Source organism: Alligator mississippiensis, chromosome 2 (assembly GCF_030867095.1).
Source record: "Alligator mississippiensis isolate rAllMis1 chromosome 2, rAllMis1, whole genome shotgun sequence".
In the NCBI taxonomy this organism is placed as follows: domain Eukaryota; kingdom Metazoa; phylum Chordata; order Crocodylia; family Alligatoridae; genus Alligator; species Alligator mississippiensis.
Window position 1 is genome coordinate 297,128,783 of NC_081825.1, and position 27,928 is coordinate 297,156,710.

Below are 27,928 nucleotides of genomic sequence, written 5' to 3' on the forward strand. Positions count from 1 at the left end.
TCTTGGTCTGTGGGCATTCAGAGTCATCTTTATTTCTATCAACCCTTTCTTTTTAAGAAGATAAAACCTAGTTAGGAGCTGTCCCTAAGTCTGTAGTTATTTTAATTTCTTTTTTATTTTACTTTATGTAAACCTTTGTTTATGTAAATAAGTTCTAGTATAAGTCAACCTGAGAAGAGGTAATTTCTTAAGAAGGCTTTAATGAACAGACTTTCCACTCTCTTGAATATAAAAGATTTAAGAGTGTTATGGGTACAGAGGTTTCTAAGTAAGGCTGAGCAGGTGAGTGCACTCATTGATTTGGACTGGACCTGGAAGGTCAGAGATCACATAAGGAAAAACCTGCCTAAATTGACGTGATGGGAATCTGGAACTCTGGAGTACTTGCAGTAATTAGTAGAAAGTGCAGTGCTGGACTGTTGGCTTATAGGTAGGGTTGTGAGGGTATTGATTCATGGATCGTTCTTAAAAACGATTATGGAGGAGACGGGTAAAGACATTTGCATGTAGTAGACATGGAATTGCTACAAACACTGGAAGAAGGAGGCATGAGGAGGTCAGGGGCCTAGCCTTCCAGTCGTGGTGAGAATTCAAACAAAGCCTGTGTGTAACGTGCACCATATGTTATGTGGAGTATCCTTATATAATGCACTCTCACAAGAGGCATGTTCCACTGGATTTTATGTATTTAATGGGACAGCTGCTATACCCTCTGGATTCTGTAGAGACACTTTTAGATATTTTTGGTTGGAAATAAGCTTATTTTGGGGATTGAGGTCCATATTTCCTATTCTATCTTTTGGAAAGAAAGGCATGAATAAATACCAGCCATGCTCTCTGAACCTAAGCTGCACTCCAAAGTATAGGAAGAGAACCATGGAAACATGATCCCCTCCAAGATTGTCATAGCCAGGGATGAAGTAAACAAGACCTTGTGGTCAGGGCTGCTTAGACCTGCTGACAGATCTAAAAGGATCGAGGTGGCCATCTGATCCTTTCCAGCATTAGGCAGTCATTGACCACAGATTTCAGGGTTTTCTCTGTGTCTGCACATGCAAATGTGTAAATATGCTCATGTGCTCAACATAATGCATGCCAACACGTATACTCTCCATGCAATGAGATGTGCAGCTTGGGATGCCCCTCTGCATTAGCTCCCCCAACACTGTTTTCAGCAAGATTAGGCTTGATGTTGATCAGCGGACCAGTCCCAAAGAGCCTGTCTTTTCTCACTTTTTCAATAGAAGGGAAAATCCTGTAACTAAGATCTGAGCCTGAAGGTGGCAAGACTCCCACTGGTTCTGCTGCCTGCAAGATCTGGCACAGGTCATTTGTGTTGGATCTGGAGAAGAGCCTGAACAAGTAATTGTGTGTGTGATCTCCCACCGACCACACAGACAGTGTCATGTGGGAGCAGGGGCTACAAGGCTTACCTGCCCTCTCCTCCACGGAAAGAATGGTGGCACAACCCCTCAATATGTATGCATATTGAATCCTTCTTTGTACCTCATCACATACTTGGCAGAGCCTGGATGTCACGGGCTCCCCTTTTGATTACTGAGGTACCTGGATCCCAAACAAAGGGGAGACACATGGGACTAGAAGGGGGACACTTACTTCTCCATTTCTGCCCGAAACTGTGTAGTCTTCCCCCTTACCTCTAGCATGCGCAAGTCTGTGCCTTCCAGGTCCCATAGAAGAGGGATTGGTGCTTAGGGAGCACTGATCTCCTGTTTTTTCAAAGGGAAAGTCTAGAACAGGGGTGGGCAGTTATTTCGGGTGGAGGGCTGCTCTTGTGAGAATGCATTACTGAGTTTTGGCAAGCTGTCGAGGGCCACATGGGTAGTTCCGCCCCCTGATAGGTGCCCTGCCCCCTGATCGCCCTCTTGGGACCGGAAGTCCCGCCCCATAATCCCCCCACTTTTGCCACCAGAAGTACTCCTTTCAGCAAGGGGTTTTGCCATCTCAGAACCAGAAAAATACCAAATTATATTCTAAAAATCGAACACCTACAACATTAATTAATTTGATTTCAAAAAAACATTTTTGTCCTGATGTACATGCGTTTGTGTAGTGCACATAGAGGTCATTGCACAATAGCTTCAAATGAAGTCTTGCTCTTGTATATTGTTGCAGGTGTGGGGCATGAGTGGGTGGTCATAGGTTTGTGGGAGGGTGTGGGGATGGGTGTGGGGTGAGAGAGCATGTGGGGGGGTGTGGGTATGTGGGGTGTGGGTGGGTATGGAGATTGTGGGGGGGGGTGGCTGGAGTGTGTGAAAGGGTGTGGAGATTGGCATGTATGGTAGTGCTAGGAGAGTGTGGGTGCATGTGTGTGGTACGGCGTGCATGTAGGACTCGCCTTATTAACACACACGAACACCCTGTGCCTCTCACACTATACACACACATAGTCTGTGCCTTCCTCGCATCTCTTTCTCTCTCTGTCTCTCTCCCTTCCTCATTGCATGGACGTCCCTCCCACTCCTGGCCCCGGGGTATCGGCACAGACCTGTGCTCCTGTGGTCCCACTATTCACCGCGGACCACATGACTCTAGAGCAGCTGGCAGGTGTGCAGGGAAGCAGTGAAAGCCATGGCATGCAGAGGCTTCCAGTTGGGGGAAGGGGCAGGGGTAGGAGGGTGCTGGGGGTGGGGCAGGACTGGCTGGCCTTGTTGGTGGCTCCTGCTGGCTCCTCCTGGGTCCAACTGCCCCTGGCTCCTGACAACTTTGACAGGCAGCCAGGAGCAGATAAATATTAATTCTCTAAATTTGTTACAGGCCCCGCAGGCCGGATAGTATGGCCTGGCAGGCAGATGTGGCCCATGGGTCGTATTTTGCCTGCCCCTGATCTAGAATCTGTGCTCTGTTGGGTGGACTCAAAGTCCAGTAAGTCTCCATGCCCCCAGGGAAGTCAGGTAGTTTTTAAACTCCATTCTGCATATAAAAATATGAATATAAGGTCTAGTCAAAACAGGTGCATTGATTAATCTGAAAGAGAGATGTTAATGCCGTTCTGTATCTAGGCATTCTTTTATATCTAAGCCTGGCTTATGCTTTTGGTTAGTGAACCAGTGAAGTTACAGGTGCAAAACTAAATGATTATAAACTGAATGTAAACTGGGAGGAATGTCTGGGGGAAGTTTTCTGGTATAGTCACACAAACTATTTGCCATGGATCAGCTGTTTCCTTGTAACTGCCTGTGTACATGCTCCTCTCCCAGTACATGAAAGCTAAACCCCAGTAGCTTAGCCCTTTTCCAAGATTTAAGTTCTGTCTATCCCGGTGTAAGAGTGTGCACACAGCAGTAAATGTGGATAATACTCCTTTACCTTGAAATATATAATTGATGTGCCCTTGCCCTCAACTAGAACTGTTTTTTTAACCTGGTGTAAGTTAAACTGGTGTCCCACCCAAGGCAGATTACATTTCTGACGTGAGTAGGCTGTTTATCATCTTTAAGAGGCTTTGGGGATGCATTTTTTAAACAGGGATGCATCTTCTTAAAATATTTTGCTCATCCTGTTCTTTTGGTTGTTACAAAGAACAAAAGGTACACATGGCTGTGTCCTTCACTTGAATTTTTAGAAGACTTGAGGAATGTGATATTTGCAGCTTCTCAGAAAATTGTATTTCCTTGAGAAAGCAGTCTCTGGTTTTCAAATAGCCCAATTTAGCGTGCTAATAAGCTAATGTGGTGTCAATAGGCATCTTGAAACTGCAGGCTCTCCCTCCCCTTTACTCTGGTAGCACGGGAGGCTTGGAAGTGATATAGAATGGCCTACTCCAGACAGCAAGGGCACTCGCATGCAGGGAGGCTGCTCTGACAGCACATCAGAGCAGATTCAATTAATCGAGGTAATCGATTAATCGAATCTACCGGAGCGCAGAAATTAATGCACTCCAACAGACCCCAGTGTCATGTGTATCAGTGTCCCTGCGCTGAAAAATGGTTGTGGGGTACTTTGAACTAAAACTCATTGAACAAGCTTTAGTTCAAAGCGCCCCGCTGCCATTTTTGCAGCGCAGGGATGCTGACTCTCTGATACTTTTAGTTAGCATGGCTCGCTAATTAAAGCCTCCCACCCCCACCTCCTGGAGCACGTCTGTAAATGCCCCAAGAGAAGCCCCAGGATGGAAGGGCACATAAGGAATAAAACCCTCTACGGCAGCAGACCACCGCAAGGCCTGGGCTCCCATGGACACTCGTGTCAGCTAGAATGCTCCCCCTGCAGTCCTAGAGATGGTCGCAAAGTAGCAGCTTGTGTCTAGGATTATGGTAAGAAGAAGAGGAGGAGGGAAAGATGGAGCATGATTGAGGAGGAAGGATGAGAGGAGAACAAGTTACATAGGGAAAGGGAAGAAAAGGGGAAAAAAACCTAACATAAGGTTAAAGGGAGTCAGGGAAGAAAGTAGGAAAGGTAAATAATTTAAACAATTCTTTTTATTTCATTATATCGGCGCGTCCTTGCTGTTCGGTATTCTGTCGTCTTTCATTATGTTGTCATAAAAGTAGGAACTAAAATGCTGAGGAGGCCTTGATTGGGACATTAGAAGAAGGGGAAGGGGAAGGAGGGGGAAAGAAGCATACCCGGTTTGTATTTTCCAGTTTGAGGACTGCCCTTCTGAGTCTTTTCTCTCTCTCTCTCTCAACATCAGCTTTCACAGATGATTGAACTTTTTCACCAGAAGTCAGAATTTAGATAAGAGAATATTCAGCTGAATCGACATATTTGAGTTTTAATGCCAAGCAATTATCTGATAAGCTAGTTTGAGCCTGATTTTCAGACCAGAATACTTATGTGACGACATTTAGGTTCCTCCCCCCTGCTTTTTTTTCTTCCCAAGAAGACAAATTTTGGTGTCAGATCAATTAACAAATCCTAAAGAATTAACATGGATAGTACGTAAATCCTGTGATTGTTTGGAAGAGTTCTTTGAACTTGTGGCATCTTCTTTTCTTCTAGATTTTCTAGGAATACTCCTGCGGGAAGGGGGGGCCGCCCTATATTTTTGGTTTCAATAATTTTGTCTTGTTGGTTGACTTGTTTGTCTTGAGTGACTGCCTCTTGATAACCAAAAATATTCAGATAAAGCCCATGAAATAGATTTTAAACATTTGTACATCCTGAAAGATTTCAAATTAAAAGTCAATAAACAGCGCAGTGAATTTCTTTTCTATATGTTGTTTTACTGTCATTATATGTTACTTATGAAGACATTCTCATATCCTGTAGCCACTTCACGGCATCTCAAAAATAATTAATGGACCCTCTTAGGGCAATATATGTTGTTACAGTGTGGAATAATACTTCAGTGTAGGAACTGAATGGCTTGCTAGGAAAAGCTAATCCCTGGTGTGTAGTAACAGGAAATACTAATATTACTTATTATTAATAATATAACAACACCTTGAGACATGCTTTTTCTGGTAATAGCTACTTTTTGATTAAATGCAGAACAAACTTTAATGCCGTAGAATTGGTGACAAAAAGGAAACTCTTGAGGAATTAAGAGAAGATCTGTTTGTTTAAAAAGTTTCAGAGGTAAAAAAGAAAGCTTGGCTCTACTTGAAGGATGAATGTTGTGCAATAATGCCCCTTCATTCCCCTTTCATAATAAATCTCAGCAGAGTATTCATCTGAAAGGCTGGATGCCAAAAAGAACAGGTTCGACTTGTCTGTGAGGATTTACACCACAGTAAAATGCACAACTGCTTTTGCAGAGGTCATTGTGAAGGTCACGGAGCTAGTATGCACCGTTGAACGAGAGCAACCTGAAACAATAGTGAGAGCCTGTACTGCATGAAATCGAATATTAAAACCTAACATGAAATGTAGCAAGAGCCAGGAATCATGAAAACATACAAATTCAAATGTGTGCCCTACTTTGCAAAAATTACTAATAGTTTTTTTTCCGCCCCCCCTTTAAGTTTGCCATTTGTGTTCATTACTGAAAATAATTTGTGGATCCAAATGGAAGTCATTATTAAATGATTTTTAGTTAATATATTACATGACAAGCATTAAAAATGCATTACTTGCGTTAAGTTGACTCTCTTAATTATTAAAATTTGTTTCAACGTGTTTTTGTCGGGCAATTAAAAATATTTTGGGAAAAGATATCATGGATTTAGCCAAATGGAACCCGGACACTCTTTTGAGTTAGGGTTGAGTTTGCCCATTGGGGGTCTGTCCCTTTAAATAAAAAGTGGTGATGATTTCAAATGGCAAACAGCCATTGGTGGGGCTTAGTGCAGAGATTAATTAGTAAACTTTGGAATGTGCTACAGCAAATGCATCTGATTGGCAATAGCATGTGGAGTAGCAACTGGTGGAAAGTTAGTGCATCTCACAGGCACAGTTATTTCCAAAAGGGCTTAAGAGTTCTGTGATGCATTATTCTTTAAACGGAACTGCACTAATTGCACCAGATCAAGGTTGTTCAGTTTGCACAGGCTGTTTTAAACTGTAACATTTGTACAATGTTATAAAAGACTGGAATATGCCATTTGTGCTTGCTTTTAAAAATAATATGCAGTCAGCAACACTTTTCTGTGTTGGTTTTATGTCACTGGTTACATACCATCAACGGTTACTCACCTCAACCTTCATGTACAAAGAATCGTGGCTTGTTTGCATTGTTTTTTTGCAATTGCTCCATTTTGCAGTCAAATGTTGAAACACAGTCTGTTCAGAAAGACATCTAAAATAAGCTAAATTTGTGTCTTCATAAACTGCTTTTTAGTGGTATAATCTCTCCATTAAATATTAATCCAACCGTTAATGTTAAAAAGACGGCTGGCATGAATTGCTAAACATTTTTAATTCATGTAATTATTTTTTCTTGTATAGTTTTACTTACCTTTCCACCCCTCCCACCCCCCATACTTATCTCCACACATAATTAGTGATTTAGAAACAGGATGAAAAGAAGTTTAGAAATCATATGCTGAGAATCAAAGTTGATACTTAATTCGTTTGCTATATGCTAAGGTTCAGAGCCTGTGGTTCTATTCTCGATAATGCAGTTCTTCAGTTAAGTAGGTGCTTGCTTCATTTTACATGTATGTTAATAGGAAAACCACCCTCTGTCTTCAGTAGTCATTTGATCGGGTCCTGTGTGCCTTCAGCCATTTTGAAGCAAACTGTAAGACTTATCGTACTAAGAATAGTTGAAATATTGAGCCAAATTATGCATTCACATACTGGCATAATGCCCCTGTTGAAGTGAAAGGATGACGTAACATAACATGAACGATCTGACCTCAAGCAAAGCAAAGCTAACCCAAGCAAGGGCTGGATCCTATAAGATGCTAAACCTAGGGCCCAGCAAAGTATTTAGGTGTGCACACTTAATTCAGAGCATGTGAGTATACCCACTACCTTGGAGCTCAGAGTTTTTTCCTTGTCCCCATTGTGTCTGACCCACTGTGGGCTGTCTCAGTGCCCTAGCAGTGCTGTGGCCTTCGGTACAAGGCTGGCATGTGCCAGGACATGCTGTTGGGTAAGGAGCTGGTAGTTATTTGGAAGAGCTGCACAGTGGGGTACGTGCAAGAGGCCAGAAAGCTGAGGCTGCACTTGTGAAGTGCTGGCTCTTTTCTTTTTTTCTGGGGCCCTTTCCTGCAAGCCCTCACTACCAAGTGCATTCTGTTTACTGCCATAAGCAACTGCTTTTAAATGGATGGACTTGCCTAAGGAGATTGGCACTACACTCAGTAGTAAGAGTTTGTGAGATTGGCCTCTTAGGCCTCGGTCCAGCAAAGCAATTAAGTATTTGATTAGGCCTGTTGACCTCGGTGAGACTGCTCATATGATATGCTTGTCGTTAGATGTTTAAGTGCTCTGCTGGATCGGGGCCTAAGGAGATGCAAGTACAAGAACATCATGCAGAGATGTAAGTGCATACTTAACTTTCTGCACAGTGTGTAGCTCTGACTTCAGAACGCAAAGTCGAGGCACCCCTCCGTGGGACTGGGGCCTTCACTTGGTGAGCACCATGTTTCATTACCATATTTTATAGTTTGTACAGAAACCCAGCTCCTTCTCCCTGCTTCATCAAAAATGTAATTGTAGACCACTGTGGTCAGCTCTTACCTGACTAATTAGTAATTATTTTTACTAAATATACTAAGGAACGTTGCCAAGTATTATGGAGCATCATCCATAATTCAAACCAAACCGTGGCCATCAACAGAAATGAATACCCAGGTAAGGTTTATGATTCGTTTGCATGCTAATTTCCAGAAGTCTGTTCTTCACAATGGGTCTCTGAGGCATTAGTGTGAAGTGGGTGCTACTGTACTGTCTCAGCCAACTCCAAGCCAAAACCAAGACTACCCTGATCTCAATCATCAAGCTCCAGTACTCTGATGATGCTGTAGTGCACGTCCACTTGGGATGCAGATCTTCAAGCAACAGTCGACATCTTTACTGAGGCATACAAGAAAATGTGACTGACACAACATTGAGAAGACTAAGTTCCTCCATAAACGAGATGTTAATGAGCAGTCTCCAGCTCTGGTAATTCAGATTTATGGTGAAACTATGGAGAACGTTGACTGGTTCCCATACCTTGGAACCTTCTCTCACAAAAGGCTGACATTGATGAAAAAATCCAGCATCACCTCAAAGGTGCAAGTGTAGCCTTCGGACACAGAGGTGCTGAGTACGCAGGGCCCTGGTCCCCTTTGGGAAGAGGGTTATCGCCTGAAATGCGTAAAACTTTCTAAATGCCCCTCATCTTAGGACCCCCCTGTGGCAAAAATAAATCAGTCCACAGGTTCGGGCACCTGAGGAAATGTGTGTTTGAAGACTGCAACATCAGATTCAAAACCAGGCTCATGGTTTATCAAACAGTCGTGATCCCTAACTTACAGGAGTCACCTCAGGTTGCTGGCAAAGTACCATCAGTGCTTCCTGTGGAAGATCCTTCAAATCCAGTGGGAAGAAAGATGCACCAACGTTGGCATCCTTTCAACAGCAAACACCACGAGCACTGAGGCGATGATCCATCCAACCTCAACTTTGCTGGCCAGGCCATGCGTCATCCAGATGTCCGACTCCAGACCCCTGAAGCAGGTTTTATTCTCTCAGCTCAGTCGAGGCATACACTCAAAAAGGAAGGCAGAAAAAGTGCTTCAAGGACATCCTCAAGGCCAACTTGAAAAAATGCAACATCAACATCAACTCATGGGAGACGATCACCCCAGACCACCCCAAATGGAGAAAGTGTCTGCTGCAAGGATCTCAGTACTCTGAAACCTCACAACAACATCAGGAGATGGAAAAGCAGGAGCGGCAGAAACAGCGTGTTGCGGACAGAGCCACCTACCCCACACAAACACGTGCCCAACTTGCAGGAGAATCTGTTGATCCCAGACTTGCCTTGACAGCCATGTGTTGATCCTGGATTGGCCTTGTCAGCCATCTTCGGGCCCAGCCATGGAAGACAATAATCCTGGTCTGCAAGGGATTGCTGATGCTGTTTGCTGACAGGTCACCTCTTAATATTATCTTAACAACAATCTGCTAAATTTGAAGCAAGGTCCTGACTCCCCTGTCCTCCAGGACTAGAGGACACAGCAGCAAAGTCCTACCATAAACGCTGCTCACATGAGGTGTCAGAGACAGACTGACCCAAGAACAGGTGGGATGAACTCGGTTAGCGGTTTTACCCATGTTTGGGTCATGTACTCCTTTTGTCGTATTGATATTCATAGTTATTACAGCCACGCGGAGACCTTTCCACCAACCTAAGAGAGATTGTAGGGTTGCTCTTCGTTTTGTTCCCTTTTTGTTTTTACCTTCCCATTTCTCTTCATCTCCTTTAGAGGTTTGCCACCTACCCCAGTGTGAGACGCACTGAATGAGGCGATTCAGTGCATCTCCTTAGGTAGTGCCATTAGCAGGGCTCGCTGCTACTTTTGCAGCCAAACAAAGCTCCCTTAGACCTCTTCACAGCACTACCTGCTGACTGCTGTGCACGTTTCCCTCTGCATAGCAACCCGCAGAAATGGGCATGGGAGAGAGTCATTTGCATCCCCCTTGAGCTTGAATGTAACCCAAGATTAATATGAAGTCGAAGGAGGAAACGTGGCATTTTCAGTTTATAGGCTGACAGAACTTTAGGTGCAAGGCTAAGATATAGCTCTTTGGTATGGGAATGATTTAAAGCATTTGGATCGTTTTTTAAAGATTTCAGCTACAACCTTCCTTTGCTGAAAATATAATTTTCTGTGTGAGATTTATATATCTTGCCTTCTCCTTCCATTCCTTGCCAACACTTGGACAGTTAAAAAAAAAAAATCCCCAGACTTTTGAAGCCAAACACACTAAATGCTTCTTGGAACAACTTGCTTTGGCACAGAAGAATCCGTGCAGTTATGTTCCAGGGTCCTCTATCAAAAAGCAAGGGAAACCGTTCCACAGTCCCAGCCTTTGGAAAGGAGACCGCAAAAGCCACATCTGTCCCCAAAACAATCAGTTTCTGTTTTGCTCCCATCGACTTACGGTGCAGAATCAGTAGCTGTATTTTCCTGTAACAAAAAGTGTATCTTGCCGAAATGCGCAGAATTTGCTGCCGCCACTGCACCGTACCACAATGTTACCTGATGGCTGGCTTTCAGCTTCAAACTTCTCAACTTCAAGAAAATCGCTGAGACGTGCAGTTGGTGTAAGAGGCTTCTGCCCTTCCTTGGTGAGTCGAAAAGCAGTTCCTGTTGGCAAGTCGGAAATGCGCATGCGCTCACTTTCTCTCATTTGGTTGTCCAACAGTTAGACTTGAGAGGCTTGGCACGTCCTGTTTATATCTGAGAAGCTCAGGTGTGAAACTGGCCTACCTGATGCTGTTTAAATCAAAGCGATCTTGCCTAAGGAGTATTGGAAAGCACACTTAAATATATGGTGTTTTCAATTAACGTAATGCCAAACGCCTTTCAGAGACGTTAATAAAAGCAGGTTTTATTTATGGAGGGTGATGACTGCTTCATGCAAACTTACGCAACACCAAGAGTTTAGCACTTGATTTTGCCTACCATTGCTCATGTGTATGCAAGAGAGTCATCCCAATGACTTCAGCAGATTTGGTAATGAGAATAAGGTTTGCTCAAGTGAGCGAGGTTTTGAAGGACCAAGTCCTCCGTTCATCATAATGTGCATCATGTTTCTTGCAAAACTTTTACAGAGCTTAACGCCTGCATGTTGCTTTTCTGAAAGGACTTTAACTCACAGGTGAGGGGATTTGGACAGTTTTCCATGGAGCAGTAATATTCAAATACTGTTCTGGGGGTGTCCTTGTTGAGCAGGGAGTTAAGAATGGCAAAACCAACATCTTTCTACTAACTAGGGTCTTGACTCAATGCTCTGAATCAGGAGCGGGCAATTATTTTGACATGACATGATAGGGGACCTCCAGATCGGTAGCCATTTGGGAGACAGTGATCACCTAATAATAGAATTCAACATAAGACGGCGAGTGGGTAAGGTAACTAGTAGGGTGAAAGTGCTAGACTTTAGGAAAGCTGATCTCAATGCACTCAGGCGATTAGTCAAGGAAGCACTGCAGAGTAGGAGTTTTGATGGGATGGGTGCCCAAGAAGGGTGGCTGTGCCTTAAGGAAACAATCCTTCGGGCACAAAGCAAGACGATCCCCGAGCGAGGCAAAAAAGGGAAAGGGGCCAGGAGGCTTCCATGGCTGACCAGAGAAATCCAGGGCAGCCTAAGGGCCAAAAGGGGAGCACATAAAAAGTGGAAACAGGGTGAGATCACTAAAGATGAATATACCTCCTCTGCTCGTGCTTGTAGGGAGGCAGTTAGGCGGGCCAAAGCTACCATGGAGCTGAGGATGGCAACCCAAGTAAAAGACAACAAGAAATTGTTTTTTAGATATATTGGGAGTAAAAGGAAAGCCCAGGGAGGAATAGGACCACTGCTAAATGGGCAGAAACAATTGGTGACGGACAGGGGGGACAAGGCTGAACTCCTCAATGAGTTCTTTGCCTCAGTGCTCCTAAGCGAGGGGCACGACAACTCTCACTGGGGTTGTAGAGAGGCAGCAGCAAGGCGCCAGACTGCCATGCGTAGACCCTGAGATGGTGCAGAGTCACTTGGAAGAACTGGATGCCTTTAAGTCGGCAGGCCCGGATGAGCTCCATCCGAGGGTGCTGAAGGCACTGGCCGACATCATTGCAGAGCCACTGGTGGGAATATTCAAACGCTCGTGGCGCACGGGCCAAGTCCCGGAGGACTGGAAAAGGGCTAACGTGGTCCCCATTTTCAAAAAGGAGAGGAAGGAGGACCCGGACAACTATAGGCCGGTCAGTCTCACCTCCATCCTGGGTAAAGTCTTTGAAAAAATTATCAAGGGTCACATTTGTGAGAGCCCGGCAGGACAAATTATGCTGAGGGGAAACCAGCACGGGTTTGTGGCGGGCAGATCGTGCCTGACCAATCTAGTCTCTTTCTATGACCAGGTTACGAAACGCCTGGACACAGGAGGAGGGGTGGATGTCGTATACTTAGACTTCAGGAAGGCCTTTGATATGGTATCCCACCTCATACTGGTGAACAAGCTAAGAGGCTGTGATGTGGATGACTACACAGTCGGGTGGGTGGCGAATTGGCTAGAGGGTCGCACCCAAAGAATCGTGGTGGATGGGTCGGTCTCGACCTGGAAGGGTGTGGGCAGTGGGGTCCCGCAGGGCTCAGTCCTTGGACCGATACTCTTTAATGTCTTCATCAGTGACTTGGACGAGGGAGTGAAATGTACTCTGTCCAAGTTTGCAGATGACACAAAGCTATGGGGAGAAGTGGACACACTGGAGGGCAGGGAACAGCTGCAAGCAGATCTGGATAGGTTGGACAAGTGGGCAGAAAACAACAGGATGCAATTCAACAAGGAGAAATGCAAAGTGCTGCACCTAGGGAGGAAAAATGTCCAGCACACCTACAGCCTAGGGAATGACCTGCTGGGTGGCACAGAGGTGGAAAGGGATCTTGGAGTCCTAGTGGACTCCAAGATGAACATGAGCCGGCAGTGTGACGAAGCCATCAGAAAAGCCAATGGCACTTTATCGTGCATCAGCAGATGCATGACGAATAGGTCCAAGGAGGTGATACTTCCCCTCTATCGGGCGCTGGTCAGACTGCAGTTGGAGTACTGCGTGCAATTCTGGGCGCCGCAATTCAAGAGGGATGCGGATAACCTGGAGAGGGTACAGAGAAGGGCAACTCGTATGGTCAAGGGCCTGCAGACCAAGCCCTACGAGGAGAGACTAGAGAAACTGGACCTTTTCAGCCTCCGCAAGAGAAGGTTGAGAGGCGACCTTGTGGCTGCCTATAAGTTCATCACGGGGGCACAGAAGGGAATTGGTGAGTATTTATTCACCAAGGCGCCCCCGGGGGTTACAAGAAATAATGGCCACAAGCTAGCAGAGAGCAGATTTAGATTGGACATTAGGAAGAACTTCTTCACAGTTCGAGTGGCCAAGGTCTGGAACGGGCTCCCAAGGGAGGTGGTGCTCTCCCCTACCCTGGGGGTCTTCAAGAGGAGGTTAGATAGGCATCTAGCTGGGGTCATCTAGACTCAGCACTCTTTCCTGCTTATGCAGGGGGTCGGACTCGATGATCTATTGAGGTCCCTTCCGACCCTAACATCTATGAATCTATTTTGGGTGGAGGGCCGCTTACTGAGTTTTGGCAAGCCATCAAGGGCTGCATGACAGGCAGCCAGGGCAGATAAATATGAATTTTCTGAACTTTTTAGGGGCCCTGCCGGCCGGATAAAATGGCCTGGTGGGCCGCATGCGGCCCGCGGGCCACATTTTGCCCATCCCTGCTCTATATGCTTCCACAAGTGCTAAAGTCCCATTGATTTCAACCACTAGTGGTTCAAACTTAGACTTTATTTTGTTGTTTATCTTGGGGCATCACTCAACTGAGAGGGGCCAAGTGTGGAAGCTGTCTGGGAACGCTTTAGGTTTTTACATAACTGCACGAAGCTGTAACTTGTCGTCTTGTGCTTGGTTTTGAAAACTTATTAGCTGCTTGGACGTTTCACTTTTATGTTCAGACATCTGCTTTGCATTGTTTGCCATAAAAGTGTAAGAATGAATCTTGCCCTCATTTTTGTTATTGCTACCAGAAACCCACGGGTTTGTTTTTTTTATTAGCTCTCGTATAGGGATTTGGACTTAATAGTTCTGGAATTAAGAGAAAATGAGGATTCCCCTCCCCCCCCCTTTAACCTGATGGGTAAGGCTAATTAAATGGTAATGCTAAGTTTGTAAAGTTATAGACATGGCTTGTTAAATAGTAAAGTAAACCCTAATTTACTTTATTTGCTCTCAGAGTATGATCATCTGGCTTCCCTTAAATCTCAATGTATTTCAGTTCATTTTTCTCAGAACAGCAGCTGCCTTAAACCAATGCAATGCAGTATTTGCATTGCCTATGAAGAACGAAATACCTATTTACCTGTATGGAAATGGCATATGACAGTCAAAGAATAGAGATCCTTCCTATATGTTTGGTCTTTTGACTAACAAATGTTTGTAATTTTTATTTTTTGGGCTTCCTTCTCCTGGGGTAATAGCCAACTTTTTGTTATGTGCCCCAGCACTAGGTAAAGAACATACTGTATTTGGTCTAGGCCTGAATCCTCCTCTGAACCACATGCAAGTGGACCCGTTTCCCCTGTAGACATCCGTTAACTCCATTGGTGCAGCGTTTGGGGTTCCCCATCGTTCTGGAACGTCAGTGACTTTTTTCCCCCACATTAAAATGTTTAACTTCTAAAGTGCTGCTCTTCCTCTGTACATAAAGGCTAGGAAACATTAATGCAGCTTTTCTGCAGCTCACTGGAAGCTACTGCCTGCCCACGCTGCTGGCTGTTCAGATGGCCTTGCTGCTTGCTTTCTTATTTGTGAACAACCACGGGGACACCTGCTCCCCGTGTGATGTGAGTGTAAGTGTTTTAATTAGAGCAGCAGTTGGCAAGGTTTTTTGGGTGGCTGTCCAGAATGACCCAGCTTGGGTCTGTGGCGGACCAATAATAGGACCTGGCTGCTGCCACTGCTTCTCCCCGCTGCCAAAGCCTCCTGGCTCCAGGGCTCCCTGGGCCAGATCCAGGCTGCAAGCCACTGGTTACTGACCCCTGAATTGGAGGTTTTGCAGAGAAGCCAGCCACAAAAGCAAATATGGGGGATACATCCTAAATAGAAATACATGACTAAAGCCAATGAACTATTGAGAGATGCACATGCTTTAATGAATCACATGCTTTCTGATTTGTATTCCAGTAATACTTGTCCTTATTTAGTTTAGCCTACTGTTTCTTTAAAATTAGATGGTATATTCTTCAAGATAAGGATCCTGTTTGTCTCTTTGTTCATGCCTTACGTGTTTCTGGTCGCTCTACTTAAGGACAAAGCCCACAGCAGAAATATGAATCTATAACGTACCAAATATATTAGCCATTGAATCTGTGGTATTTTGCCAGACAACTAGGATGGCTCTTTTCTCATGTGGGGAGATCACTCTTAGGCAGAGTTCAGTAGATCCGCTGGAATGGACAGACCGGAGTTTTGGATCTTGCTAAGTGCTGTGGAACCGAATGTAAAGTGCTGGGATCATTCAAATCCAATAGATCTGGAGCACCTCCCAGGACAAACAAGGCCCTACAAATAAAAGATGTCTGTTCAAAACACATAGGTGTTGCTTTGCAGCAGCTCTTTAAGACACGTTGAGAAATCGGAATGGATAGAAAGGATCCTCGACCGAAAGAAGAAAGGAGCGTGTGTATATGAAGGATATAGCGGCTCCTCCTGATCGTTGGAAAGGCTTCCCGTCCTTATCCGTTCTGTCCTCCAAGCATGTAGCAGTTTCCGTTTTCTTCTGCTAAACATGTTCTTGGTCTCAATCCCTCCTTATAATTCACTTATTCAAGAAATCTCCCCTCATGTCTTCTCTTCATCCATCAAACCACACCCTCGCGTTTCTGTGGGGGCTCTACAACGTTTGCTTTTGCCTGAAACAAGACTACGCTTATTGAGATTGGGAATATATGTAAGTGTAATTCTACACAAACTGTTTAATCTTTGAAACGGAGTTTGTTTTGTTTGATCTTGCTAGTTTAAAAGGGTTTTTAAATCATCCCTCCTGAAAGTACATTCCTTAAAAGTAATATTTTAGATTTGTGGAGATTTGGGAGGACAAAAAAGGTATAGAAAAAGATCTCAGGAAAAAATATTGCCAGTATAATATAGCTGGCTGTGGGTGTCAATATATTTGCATGGTGTTTATCAGTAAAACCTAGGAGTTATTCTTGGTTTGGTTTGTTTTAGAGGGCATATCAGCTTCCTCTAGGAAATCCTAATAATATTGACACAGAAATGTATCGGTATAGCGCTAAAAAAAACTTTACTGCAACAATGACCAAAAAAAGCATGCTGATAAATCCAATGGGTCTAAAAATGGGATGCATTTTATTGAATAGGAATAGTACTGGATACCTTTGTCACCTCTTTACTATAAGTACCAAGTAGCTTCCCACTTCCATCTCACCTGAGTCTTAATACTAATTTTAACTGTTTTTTTAGGGCAGACATCATCATGTTTATCCATGTGCATTTTTGTTCACACCATTAATGGAATTTACAGGCTTGAACTCGTTAGGAGCGCATGCAATCTGATTACAAATAAATGTTATGTTAAGAAATTACAGTTTGTGCTGACAGTATGCAAAAACTTTCCATACAAAGTGTTCATGTGTGAAAATTGGAGTTGGGTTGACATCTGTTGGAAAATCCGGCCCCTCTGGAGACGCTTAGTCTGGATAGTTTCATTGTTCAGTTTAAGAGAATGCAAACCTAGGTTACATATGCCAAGGCCCATGATCTTGGAGTTGGATCTGCTAATTGGGATATCAGCAGATGTCAATAGCCTCGCTGGGAGGCATCCTGCTCCGCACGACTGCAGGGTCCCCAGTGTAAGAATACAGGAGAATACAACAATTCTGTATTCTGTTCCTTACCGAGCATGGTGCTGCTGGGGGGGGGGAATAACCTATAGCAAATAATATTGACTTCAACTTTTGTCTGTTGTGATCATTTTTGCAAAGTGGAAGGAACAGTCTTTTCAGCCTAAAATGGTGGTAATTGGCATTGCTAAGGCCAAAATGCAACTGGTGAGCTGGTACTTGAGGTTTACCGATGCGAGAGTGATGCTTCCACACAGCAGCCAGTTCAGAGGATGAGACTATCCTGATGTACAAATTCAATAAGAAGTGTCAGAGTGGATAATGGTGTAGGGAACCTGCTTCTCAAGTCTACAAAAACTCAAAACCCTCAGGGCTGAAGGGGTGGCAGAGCAGGGGTCCTGGGATGACAAAACACGTTCTACATGCAATACGATGCAGAGGACAGAAGCAGAACAATGTAAAAAGAAAGGAAATAAATGTACAGGACCTGACGCTGGGGTGGGGGACACTGAGAACCGAAAGGAGAAGTAGCAGAGGAGAGGGGACTTCACTGATGTCCCATGTGTTGGTGATTGGCATAAAAATGTTGCCTTTAGTCTTTCTTTCTCGGACACAGTGCTTTCTTATGTACGGTGCCATCATCCAAACAGTAGTCGGGGACTCCAGGGAAAGTTTGACAGCTCTTGCCAGAGCCCTGGAGTCTCTGCTGAAAATGGAGTGGCTTGTTCCAACAAACACCACAAACCTTCCCCCAAATCACTACTGTGTTTCTATGGCTGGTCCTGTTAGATAATGGTAACAACAAGCAATTTGATCCATTGATGTGAAGAACGGCGAAAGGACTGAATATTTTCTTGTAGATTAGTCACTAAATCCTGATACTGGCTCCGAACCAAAAGAATTATATTTCAGCATATTCAATGGCTATATATTTTTTCCCCGAGATTAGAGAAATGTTGTTTTTTTGGCAGAGTTTGAGAAATAAGTCTGCTCAGGTAATTATTTATGTCAGGATACCATAGAAGAAAAATTCAGAGGCAAGCAATCATGCGATTCAGCCCAATTCGCTATAGGGCTAATTTTCCAGGTACCTGTTTTCACATACTAAATCACATTTCTATAACTGTCTCTGTTAACAGCTTCTTCGGCACTGCTGAGCTTTTCCTGCATTGCTGGAAAATCCCAAGGGAGACAATTTAGAGAGCCACCCTTAAAGAAATCATATATCTATTTGTAAAGCAGTTTGGGGTTCAGAAGTCCTTTATTTATTTTTTTCTAAGTGTGATCTTAACACGGTCAGATTTTGCTTTCTGCGTGTGCAAACTCATCTCTCCCTTTCCCTCCTTCCCCTCCAAAGAAATGGGTCTTGAATCTTGTCATCAGCCCAGTAAACCAGGGTCTGACCCAAAGCCTGTTCGTGTCCATAGAAAGATTCCTGTTGACTTTTGGGGCTTTGGACCGGTTCCTTGGTTCTTTTGCTTGCCAGCCAGCGGCCTGTCTCTTAAATGTTTTTCTGATAATTCAGTGAAGAAATTAGATTTATTCTTGAGTTCTAAGGGCGGAAAAAACGAGCTGTGGGTTTCAAATGTTTCTGAGTCATGGTGGAAAAACCTCCTTGGCATAGGAATTGTAAACCTAGGAATGGCATTATGCATTTGAGTTTGACATTTTTCTTGTTTGTTTAAAAAGGCTGTGGAAGACAGGGAGGGTAGAGGTTAAAATAATATTAACAGAGCCCTCCAAATCTATCAGTTTCATTCTCCTTTTCCTGTGTATTACTGTAGCCAAACAAAGTAGTTAATCAGAATCAGAAAACCATATCAGTGCTGCTGACATGGATTTGTCAATGATAAAATAGAAAGGCAAAACTGGCTTGTGGTTCATGCTGGAATGCCTGAACATTTTGCAGCAGCGTTGCTCCGTAGGCAGGTCTACTACACACACAGCTTCCTGAAACCTGAATATTGCCGTGAACTTCAAAGTACAGTGCCATTTAAAAGCAAGCATGTGCATATAGTTAAATGAAACGTACAGCCCCTGAAGTATTTTTTTTAAATGTTGTCTTGTAGCAGTTGAGTAATTCCAGTTACTCGAATGTGTAACAATGCAGTAAAAAGAGATTTTTCTCTCTCTTTTTTTTTTTCTTTCTTTTTTTTTTTTTTTAACTTTGGCAATTCATGAGCAGTGGGGCTCTGAATATTGATCTGTAGCTGCAAACTTGCTGTAAGTAGTAATAGTCCAACATCTCAGATTCCTTAGTTTTCGATTAACGGTCATTTCTTTTATACCCGATTATTTTACGGGAGAATACTTCTTGGCAAAAAAGGAATTTACTTAAGCAAGAGTTCCCCAGGCTGATGGGGAAGGCTTGGTGCACAGATTCTGAGTTTCTTATTTCTGTGTTTAAATATGTCGGTTTGCTCGGGTGATATGGCCCAAAAGGGGCCGCGTTAGTACCTAGACAGAGAGTAAGGGAAGAATGAGACGATGCTGTAGCATCATCTAGTCCAGCCATTTGCTAATGCCTCCGCGTGCATTGTCCAGGCGATTCGTAGTGACCCAAATGCCCTGACTTCTGCCATTTGACTTGTTTTGAAGATGAGCTAAGAGACCTTGGTAGGTCTTGTTGGTTCGAGGGGTTAGATTTTGTTACAAATAAGCCCTTAGAATTCCTCTTACCGTGCATGAGTATATAACCTGCTCAATGAACCATGGTGTTAGTGTTATAAGAAACCAGAAGAGGTGGACTTTTCTTTTTTCTTTCCCCTCTCTGCAAACCGAGTAAGGATGCGTTAAGCAGAGGTATCACTTAATGCACTGAAAAGTAAATCCGATTAACTCCGTTTTATTTGAAATTTTGGGGAAGACATGAATTTGAAAATCCCTTTTTAACCCCATCTTGTTCTCACCTAAAACATGCTGTTTCTGAAAGGAAAATCAGCTACATGAATCCCTTGCTGCACTGTATATAGCTGAATTCAGATATTTTTTTTTTTTTTTATCCTTCAAATTAACAGTGTTTTTGTGGTTCCATAAACCATGAGAAAAACTCAAATGCCCCAAGGATGGAGGCATAGAGGAGGTAGAAAAATCTATTGCGTCTGTTCTTGGAAGCCATTTCTTTCACCGTTGGGATACTGTCAGCTTCTTCTGTGCAAACATTACAGCAACCAAGGGGAATTAGAAATACTTACCCATGACCACAAAATCAAATTCTTGATCTGTCAGGATAAAGCCGTGCAAGAGCTGAAGCTTAGAGCTCACTGCCTTCATTCTGGTTTGAGCCTAGTCATAAACTTCTTCAGCTTAAGCAAACAGGCCTGTCCTCTAGAAAGAATGCAAGACATTTAAAAATGTTACTTCTCGGAGGTATAAAACGTTTCTGGATCTGTAAGGCACTGTATAAACCCCAAGCAATAGTGGATGCCTCCAGCAGTCTCTCTAAAGTTGCACACTGGTTTGTATTTTAACTGGGTTTTTTGGGGGAATGGCATGGCAAATCGAGACAAGATCGAGATCACATTGGTGAAGTGACTGCTGCTTTATTAAACGCTGAAGTTCAAACAGGTATGTTTATAAATGCAGCTTTTCCTGGCTAGCGGAGAGGGAGAAGGCAGTGCCAGTCCCAATCTAAAAAAGACTTCCCCTATGCCCTTTTTTTTAGCGACTCCTGTGTAGTGTAGAAATAGCCAAGCTAACTCTGAGCGAGCTAGCTGAGGTACTAGCAGGAGTCTGGCTGCAGTAGCAGGGAGTTCGCCGAGTGCTGCAAAAGCCACCCAAGAAGCTGGGTAACGAGCTTGGTGCTACCAGGGTTAGAGCGCTGCTGGCGCCTGAGCTAGCTTGAGCACAGCTACATTACATTGCAGCGGCTGCAGCACAGACATCCCTTTTGGTCCTCCAGGTCTAAACACTTCCTGGGCCTGCTGAGCCTGTATTGTGCCATAGCAATGCCATAGCTATGGCACTCTGCAGACCATGATATGAGACAACCATCAGACTTTTTTCCCTGCCAATCAAACCCCTTCCCAAGTTAGGCTCTCAGCATACCATTTGCAGGACAGGGGCATTACTCAGGCTCCAAACAGCTGAGGGGCAGGAGCACCAGTCAATCCTCTCTTTTTATTTTTATTCCAACTGAGCTGAAACCCGCCCAGGCTGCCAAAGCCCACCATTTAACCTCATGATCCGAGGAAAGCGAAAGCAAATGAACTCGTACAGCTACGCAGTTGCCTCGGCATTTCGGCGTGTCTGCCCATTGCAAAGCTGTGGAATTAGTTCAGTACACAGAAATCTATGAATGAATCTATGAAATACCTGCCGGTTCCCAATGACTACGATCACAGCCCCCTCCACCTCCAAACTACCTTACTGGGTAGCATAAGCGGACATACCGAGGAGCCAGAAATCGAACCTGAATCTTGACAGAAACCAGAAATGAGGCCCAAATTTCCCGTGATGAGAATAACCCACCATCGTAATGACTTACCTAGGGACGAAACAGGACTTCTCTCATCCAAAGCCTTTAAATCTTGAGACGGATGCATTTCTGATAGAGCTGTTTGAGCTCCATAGTGAAGAATTGGGCGTCATACAGGAGTTGCTTGGTAAATTCTGGCCTGTTTTCTGCAAGAGCTCAGACTAGGAGATCATAAAGGGCTCTGCCTCTGAAATTTCAGGAACCCCGTGGAGAAGGAATGACAAGGCATTTGTATCCCCTGTTCACAATAAAGCCAAAGGATGAAGGAGATGGGCTTTGGCAGCAGCAGGGTGGGTGGAGGAGAAAGATGCCTTCTTTTGCCTAACACTGCCCTTTTGTTTGTGCCTCCACCTCCTCCATTAGCCAATCCTAGTACAATTAGCCCTTGTAAAACGTGTTAGGAATATACCAATGGCAACCTTCCTAACAAAGGACAGCTGTTGCAATGATGCTTTCCTGAGATGTGGCCCCAGACTCTGTCCCGCAATCTGAGCTACCCCCCTTTCACATGCGAGTAACATCCCAAAATATTTATCGTGGTTGACCTTTGTCCGAAAGCAATGCCGACATGTCCGAAAGCAAATTTTCTTTTTTGAGGTTTAAGTTGAGAGAGGGAGTGAAAATGGGAGATATTTACCCCCAGAGTGTGTGTGTGTACATATGTAAAATATTAAATACGTCTTTCCCTCTGGCTTCATTAGGTAAGTGGAAAAAATGGTTCAACTTTTAAACCTAACTTTTTTCCAAGTGTATAATCTATGAGAGGTGTTATGTGACCAGAACAAGTTAAAGTATTTAAAAGTTCAGAGCACTTGAATGCAATTGTATTAACTGACTGCTGCTATGAGACGCTGCATTTATACCTTAAGATATCACCGAGCACAGAGTTAAAGTTGGGCTTTTAGCTTTTCTTCTGCTTTCCCCGTGGCATGCTTTTTGTTTTGTTTTTTTTGTGAAATTGCATTAAGAGCATTTGCGACATAGAAATGATACGTCCTAGTTATGAAAACTACACTGACTTATGGCTCACTTCCGAACTTTTTCACAGTAAATTCTCCTTCCGAGGGTATGGGCCAAGCAGCAGGTTTGCCTTTACAGAGTTCATAGCAATCCCTCAAGCTGTCGCGCAGCACGGGAAGAAGGAAATCTTAAGTTGTCCATTCGCATCACACGTGCAATCTATTTGCTGTAGAAAACTTCAGCTTCTCCTACATCTGCCCGGATCTTAACCAAACTGGGAATGTCTTCACCAGAATTTCCAAACCGGGAATCCCTAAGTCTGACCTAGTTTTCTGGTTTGATGATAACTTTTCTCAAGACCTTGTCTTCAAATGTTCTTATCTGCCTTTCAGCACACACCAACTGCTGAAACTTCCTCAGCCTGACAAAGGGTTTTTGAACCCAAAAGCTTGCCTTAACATTTTTTTTCCCAACTATTTGGGAATTAGTTGGTCTCATAAAAGATATCAGATTCACCCAAAGGACCTTGTCTGCCTTATTTGCCTTTTGCACCTTTGAACAAAAGCTTCCAAGGTACTAATACAGGGAGGCCGCTGCGTCTGGACTGCACACATCCAATTTGTAACCAACCCCCTTTTGCCCCCAAATTCTTTCCTTAGTTAATTTTAATACAGTGGGGTAGATAACGAGCCTCTTCTTCCAGGGGTTACTTGCATAGTAACCCCATTGAGACCACTGAGTGAAGTTCACCAGTGGATGTCAGGACTACCTATAGCTTTACCCCGTGTAAGGATTGAGGTTCCTCTTGCAGGCAAAGTGAATGCAAATGCAATAATATTCCTCTCCTGGATTCCTGCATTTTGCAGATGTGAAGTGGAATCCCTTTAGGGAGCCCAGGCTGATCGTGGGGATCAGAGCACTCTCTGTTTTGCTGTTGGTAATTTGTCAGCACCATAGAATAAAGTAGAAAATTGAAACTGTGTGAAAGATCAACAAATCAGCGCAGAATGTCACGCAGCAACATCTGCTCACTTGGCTTTATCTCGGATCCTCCTTGACCCCTTCCTCCCAGCACCAAATCTCCTGTTTTGCGAGAGGTTGGAGTGCTAGGAAGGTTCAAAAGAAGGCTAGCCATTTCTCCGTGCTCTGAAGGGCTCGCAGAAGTACCATCTGGAATTAAAATTTCATGTTTGTGTGTTTCTATATTTTAGTTATAGAACAAATGGGAATTTGCTGAATGAATTAATTGTATTCCATTGTAAAAGTCCGTCATGAGAGCCATTATATATGGTAGCTTACAAAGCCCTGCAGAGAGAAATTAAAGTAACTTCCCTTTCTAATTAGGGCTTTCAGGAAACCATTGATTACAAAATCTAATAGGCTTGCTCAGAGACATTTGTTTGATATTACTTCTGATAAATGAAATTTTTACCTAATAATAATTTCACCAGTGACACTGGAGGCAGCTGCACTCCTTTTAACGGTAAGTCTGACTTCAATAAAGCTCATCCCTCCCACTTCCCCCTCCCCAAAGCATTAAAGCGATATGAAACATTAGTTCCATACTGTAGGTCCCAGTAAAGAATTCAAATTACCATCAGGAAATGGCTGTAGTAATGGACAGCATTGTTCTTAATGTGATGTTCAGGCCAACTTTATAGCGTAAACTTATCCTCCCAACCTGTTTGAAGGAGCCAAAAGGGAAAAAAAAGAAAATAAAGACAACATTTAGAAATTAATTGCTTTTCCTTTTCAACAGGGTCAGCATATCTCGTTAGCACCCATTCAGAAGCTGGAGGAAGCGCTGTACGAGTATCAGCCTTTGCAAGTAGAGATGTTTGGCCCGCAAGTCCCTGACCCTGAACTGCTGGGAAGGCTTGGGTGAGTGCCACATGGAACTTGATTTTTCCTTATCGCAGTGCTGCATCTCGGCACGTCACCCTCTTCATTTTGCCAGTGCATGGATTTGGGGAGGGGGGAAAAAAAAAATCATCTTAATAAAATACTAGATACCCTGCCCAACCAACATTTTGCTTGGGTGGATAAGCTAAATTTTTTGGTCCTCCAGCCTTTATAGATCTACCGAGAGCTCGACTGGATTGCATTAGTATTTTTTAAGGTTGTCATTGGCAGCGGCAGTGAAGTAGCTGTTCATTTTCAGTTGCACGGTATTAAAAAATAAATAAATAAAAATCTGGGGCTTAATTTCCCCAGCAGTAAGCCAGTAAAAATATTAAAGTTGGGCCTTTTGCCATGGCAAAGGGTAGATTTACTTGCTGACTGCTGTCTACAGTCAAACTCCGTTTGTGAGAAATGAAGCATAGAGCTTAACTTTGTCAAAAAGTATAATGAAGGGCAGGCCCAGCAGCCCGGCTCCATCGCAGCGCGCGGCCATGTTTGGAAGAGACCCCGGGAGCCTGGCGTTCCCGGGTGACGGAGGCCGAGTAGCACAGCAGTGACAGGCCTGCTCTCCGAGGAGGGGGCGAGGAGTTGGACACCCACTAAGCACAAACGCTGCCAGGCAGATGGGGAGCGTCACTGCGTGTTGAAACTAAGCCTGATTTTTTTTTTTTTTGTTTCTTTTTACGGTCGTGTGCTATTGTGACCGATTGGAAAATGTGTTGCAGACCATCCCAAATGCAGGGTAGCGCAGGGAAGAAGCAGTTACAGATGCAAGGATGGAGGAGCTGAGAACCCAAATCGGACAGAAGGAAAAAGTGAGAGGGACCTTTAGGCCAGAGCTGAAGTCCCTAGGGAAAGAGGCCCATTAACTTCAGTGGGCACTGTGTGCTTCGTATTGTCAGAGGACAAATTGCATCTTGTCCTGGGAAGGGAGGAGAGTCTGAACTTTTTTCTTCTGTCTCTCCATTTGAAAACACAGTCTTACTGCTGAGCAAGATCTAACACCTGGTGTCACAGAAGGTTCTTTGAGCCGGCCTAGAATTTAAATTCTCCCACTCATTTTTGTTCTCGTGGACTCCCAGTGCTTATACTTTCCGTTTTCTGATACCAGGTTAATGAGAAAAATATTCATTAGCTACCCCAGCTCAGGCATGGCGAACGCCAGCCTCCACCACCTGTTGGAAGCACAGCTGCAGCGGGCCTCTCATACAAGTGGTGCTCTGAAGCTGTCGACCACGGTACTTCTCACAAATGATGTTGTTTGGGAAAAAATAAGCCTCTTTCTGTATTTTTTTGCTTCCGGGCACTGACAGTTCCTTATCCCTGTGTACCAGGAGTACTGATGCAGGGCACCTTCTCTATAAGGACCCATGCTCACAGTATAAGTGTGTGGGACATGGGTTTTCCGAGAACCCAGCTTCTGGGAAAGGAAATCTTTAGGATCTCTGCCTGTAATCCTAAAGTTAGCATTCTTAATCATTTTTTTTCTTTTGCATACAGTCACCCCAGACTTGCAAGCAGCTATGCACATGCTTCATTTTTCTCCTCCAAGCAGTCCTATTGAGTTCAGCGGCACTCAAGTGAAATTTAAGCTTGCGCATAAGTATTTTGCAGGGATCTGGCACACTTGTAGCTGGTTTTCATCAGTCGTTAACTAATGGACACATACCTGTCAAGCTCTCGGGGGTAAAAAATGAGGGAGATATGTAAGTGCCTGAGGCGTTTGAAGTCTGGGGAAATGTTCAGATTTATTTATTTGAATGTTATTTTTCCTGGGAATGGCTCTTTCATCATGAATTCCAAATGTTGAAAAAAAAATAAGCAAACTTTCTCCATAGCCACCTGCATGCCTCCTGTTTTGTGTTTTTTCCCTTCTGTGATGCCATTTTCTTTCTATTTCTTGGTATAGCTTTTCCCTGGGGCTGCTTCTTCAAAGGATGATTTTTTTTCCCCCCTAGCAGTTTGTTCCTTGTAGAAGTCAGCTCATTCCACCTAAAAAGCACTCTGCACAGGGAAATGTTTCCTCTCTATTCACCCACACACAACGACTCCTTACCTTCACTTTTCTCTCTTAGCTTCTCACCTCTGGCTCAAGACTGGCCCCGTTGCCTTTCTTGCATCACTGCGACTCGACAGTCCCGTGCCAGTCACAGCAGCATATCCTCCTTGGAGAGGGGCTAAAGGCTGGGAGGAAAAAAAATCTAAATGTTTTCCTCTGGACTAACCACCACACAGGCAGAGGAGGAGATGAAGAAAAGGCAGCATTTGACCTCAGTGTTGGTCTTCCTGTATTGCCAGAGGATCAAAATTAGAAGGCCCAATTAACAAACATGAATGAGTAGCATTAAGGTTATTCCAGCAGGCCATAAATGAGGGTTTGCTTTACGTCCGGGTGTCTAGGAAGAACTCGGGAGCAAGTCTTACTTGTCAACCAAGGGCAAGGGATGAAAGAATTGAAAGAAGTTTGGTAAGTGCCTACACTTAAGCATAGCTGCGCCCAGGTGTTGGATGCCTTGTTCTGGAGGCTTTACCAACTTAAGCACCTCAGATCCTGGTACAGTCAATGGAGAGACTTTGGAAATGCCTAAAAGCAGTCAAGTTTAGGTACGTCCAAAGGATGATTCGCAACACCTGGAGGGCCCTACAGGTAGGCAATGGGAAGTGCTGAAACTCAGGAGCACGCTGAACTCCCACTCGCTCAGCACCCATTAGTTAGGCATCTCTTTCCACTTCCAGTTCTCAGTGCTTTGTCTCTTCTGAAGGGGCCATGTCATAGGTTTTTGAAGCTTGGTATATGGTAGTAGGCAGCGGTCATTTGCCACTGGTGACAGTCCAGTGTAAAATGCATGAGCAGTGCTGGGACCAGGAGCCAAAAGAGGGCGAAAAATCCCCCTCACCTAGCCCATTCTGGAGCCCAGTGGCTAGGGCACTTGCTGGGGAAGGGGGAGATGTGGGGTAAACTCCACTTGGGTGAGGAGGGGCTAGTCACTTCATGGGCAAAGGAAAGGGCAAGAGCTCTAACTACTAAGCTGTTGGGCAAAAAGGTCGTGTGTGAATTTGGTGCTGTCAAAGCAAGTTAGACATAAGGTGGGATTTTTTTCCTACTGGCCTCAAAGAGTTTAGGTGGAGTTCAGGGGCTTATCGCAGACATTTTGACTTGCTACATAGCTGAGATGGGAATTGGATAAGATGCATCTTAGTGCTCCACCTGAATAGTTTTTGGGCATGCTTCAGTAGCCCTTGTATAGAAATCCAGGGAAACTCCTGCAGTTCAAAATAGGAGGAGTTTGAGTTTTGTGCCTCTTGTATAGAGCCGTTTTGAATCACTTGTTGGAGCCCGGGGGAATTTAGGTCTCCAAGTCCCGTTCAAGCACCTAGAAACCACTTGGCATCCTGCCGTTAATGAGTGAGAGTGTGAATTGTGGAGGGCACCTGTCACAGCTGGGAGAAGTGAGTGCCCTAGGACACAATTGAGCTCTGAGGCAGCTTCTAATTTAAAAACCTCTAATGCACAATACAACACAATGTTTCCCTCTTCTGTGCATCCTGCTGATACTAATCTAACCCAGTCCACTGGGTATTTTGAATACCTTAGACCAAGTTCCTTTATATAT

General features: G+C 44.1%; 1 protein-coding gene across 1 annotated transcript in view; it reads left to right on the forward strand.

Annotated features, from left to right (window-relative positions):
* Positions 1–27,928, forward strand: part of MNAT1 (MNAT1 component of CDK activating kinase) — a 157,341-nt gene that overhangs the window by 84,108 nt on the left and 45,305 nt on the right. Inside the window, exon 7 of the mRNA XM_014595150.3 lies at positions 24,172–24,293. Within this exon, the coding sequence (XP_014450636.1) occupies positions 24,172–24,293 (122 nt within the window). The remainder of the gene's footprint in view (positions 1–24,171; positions 24,294–27,928) is intronic.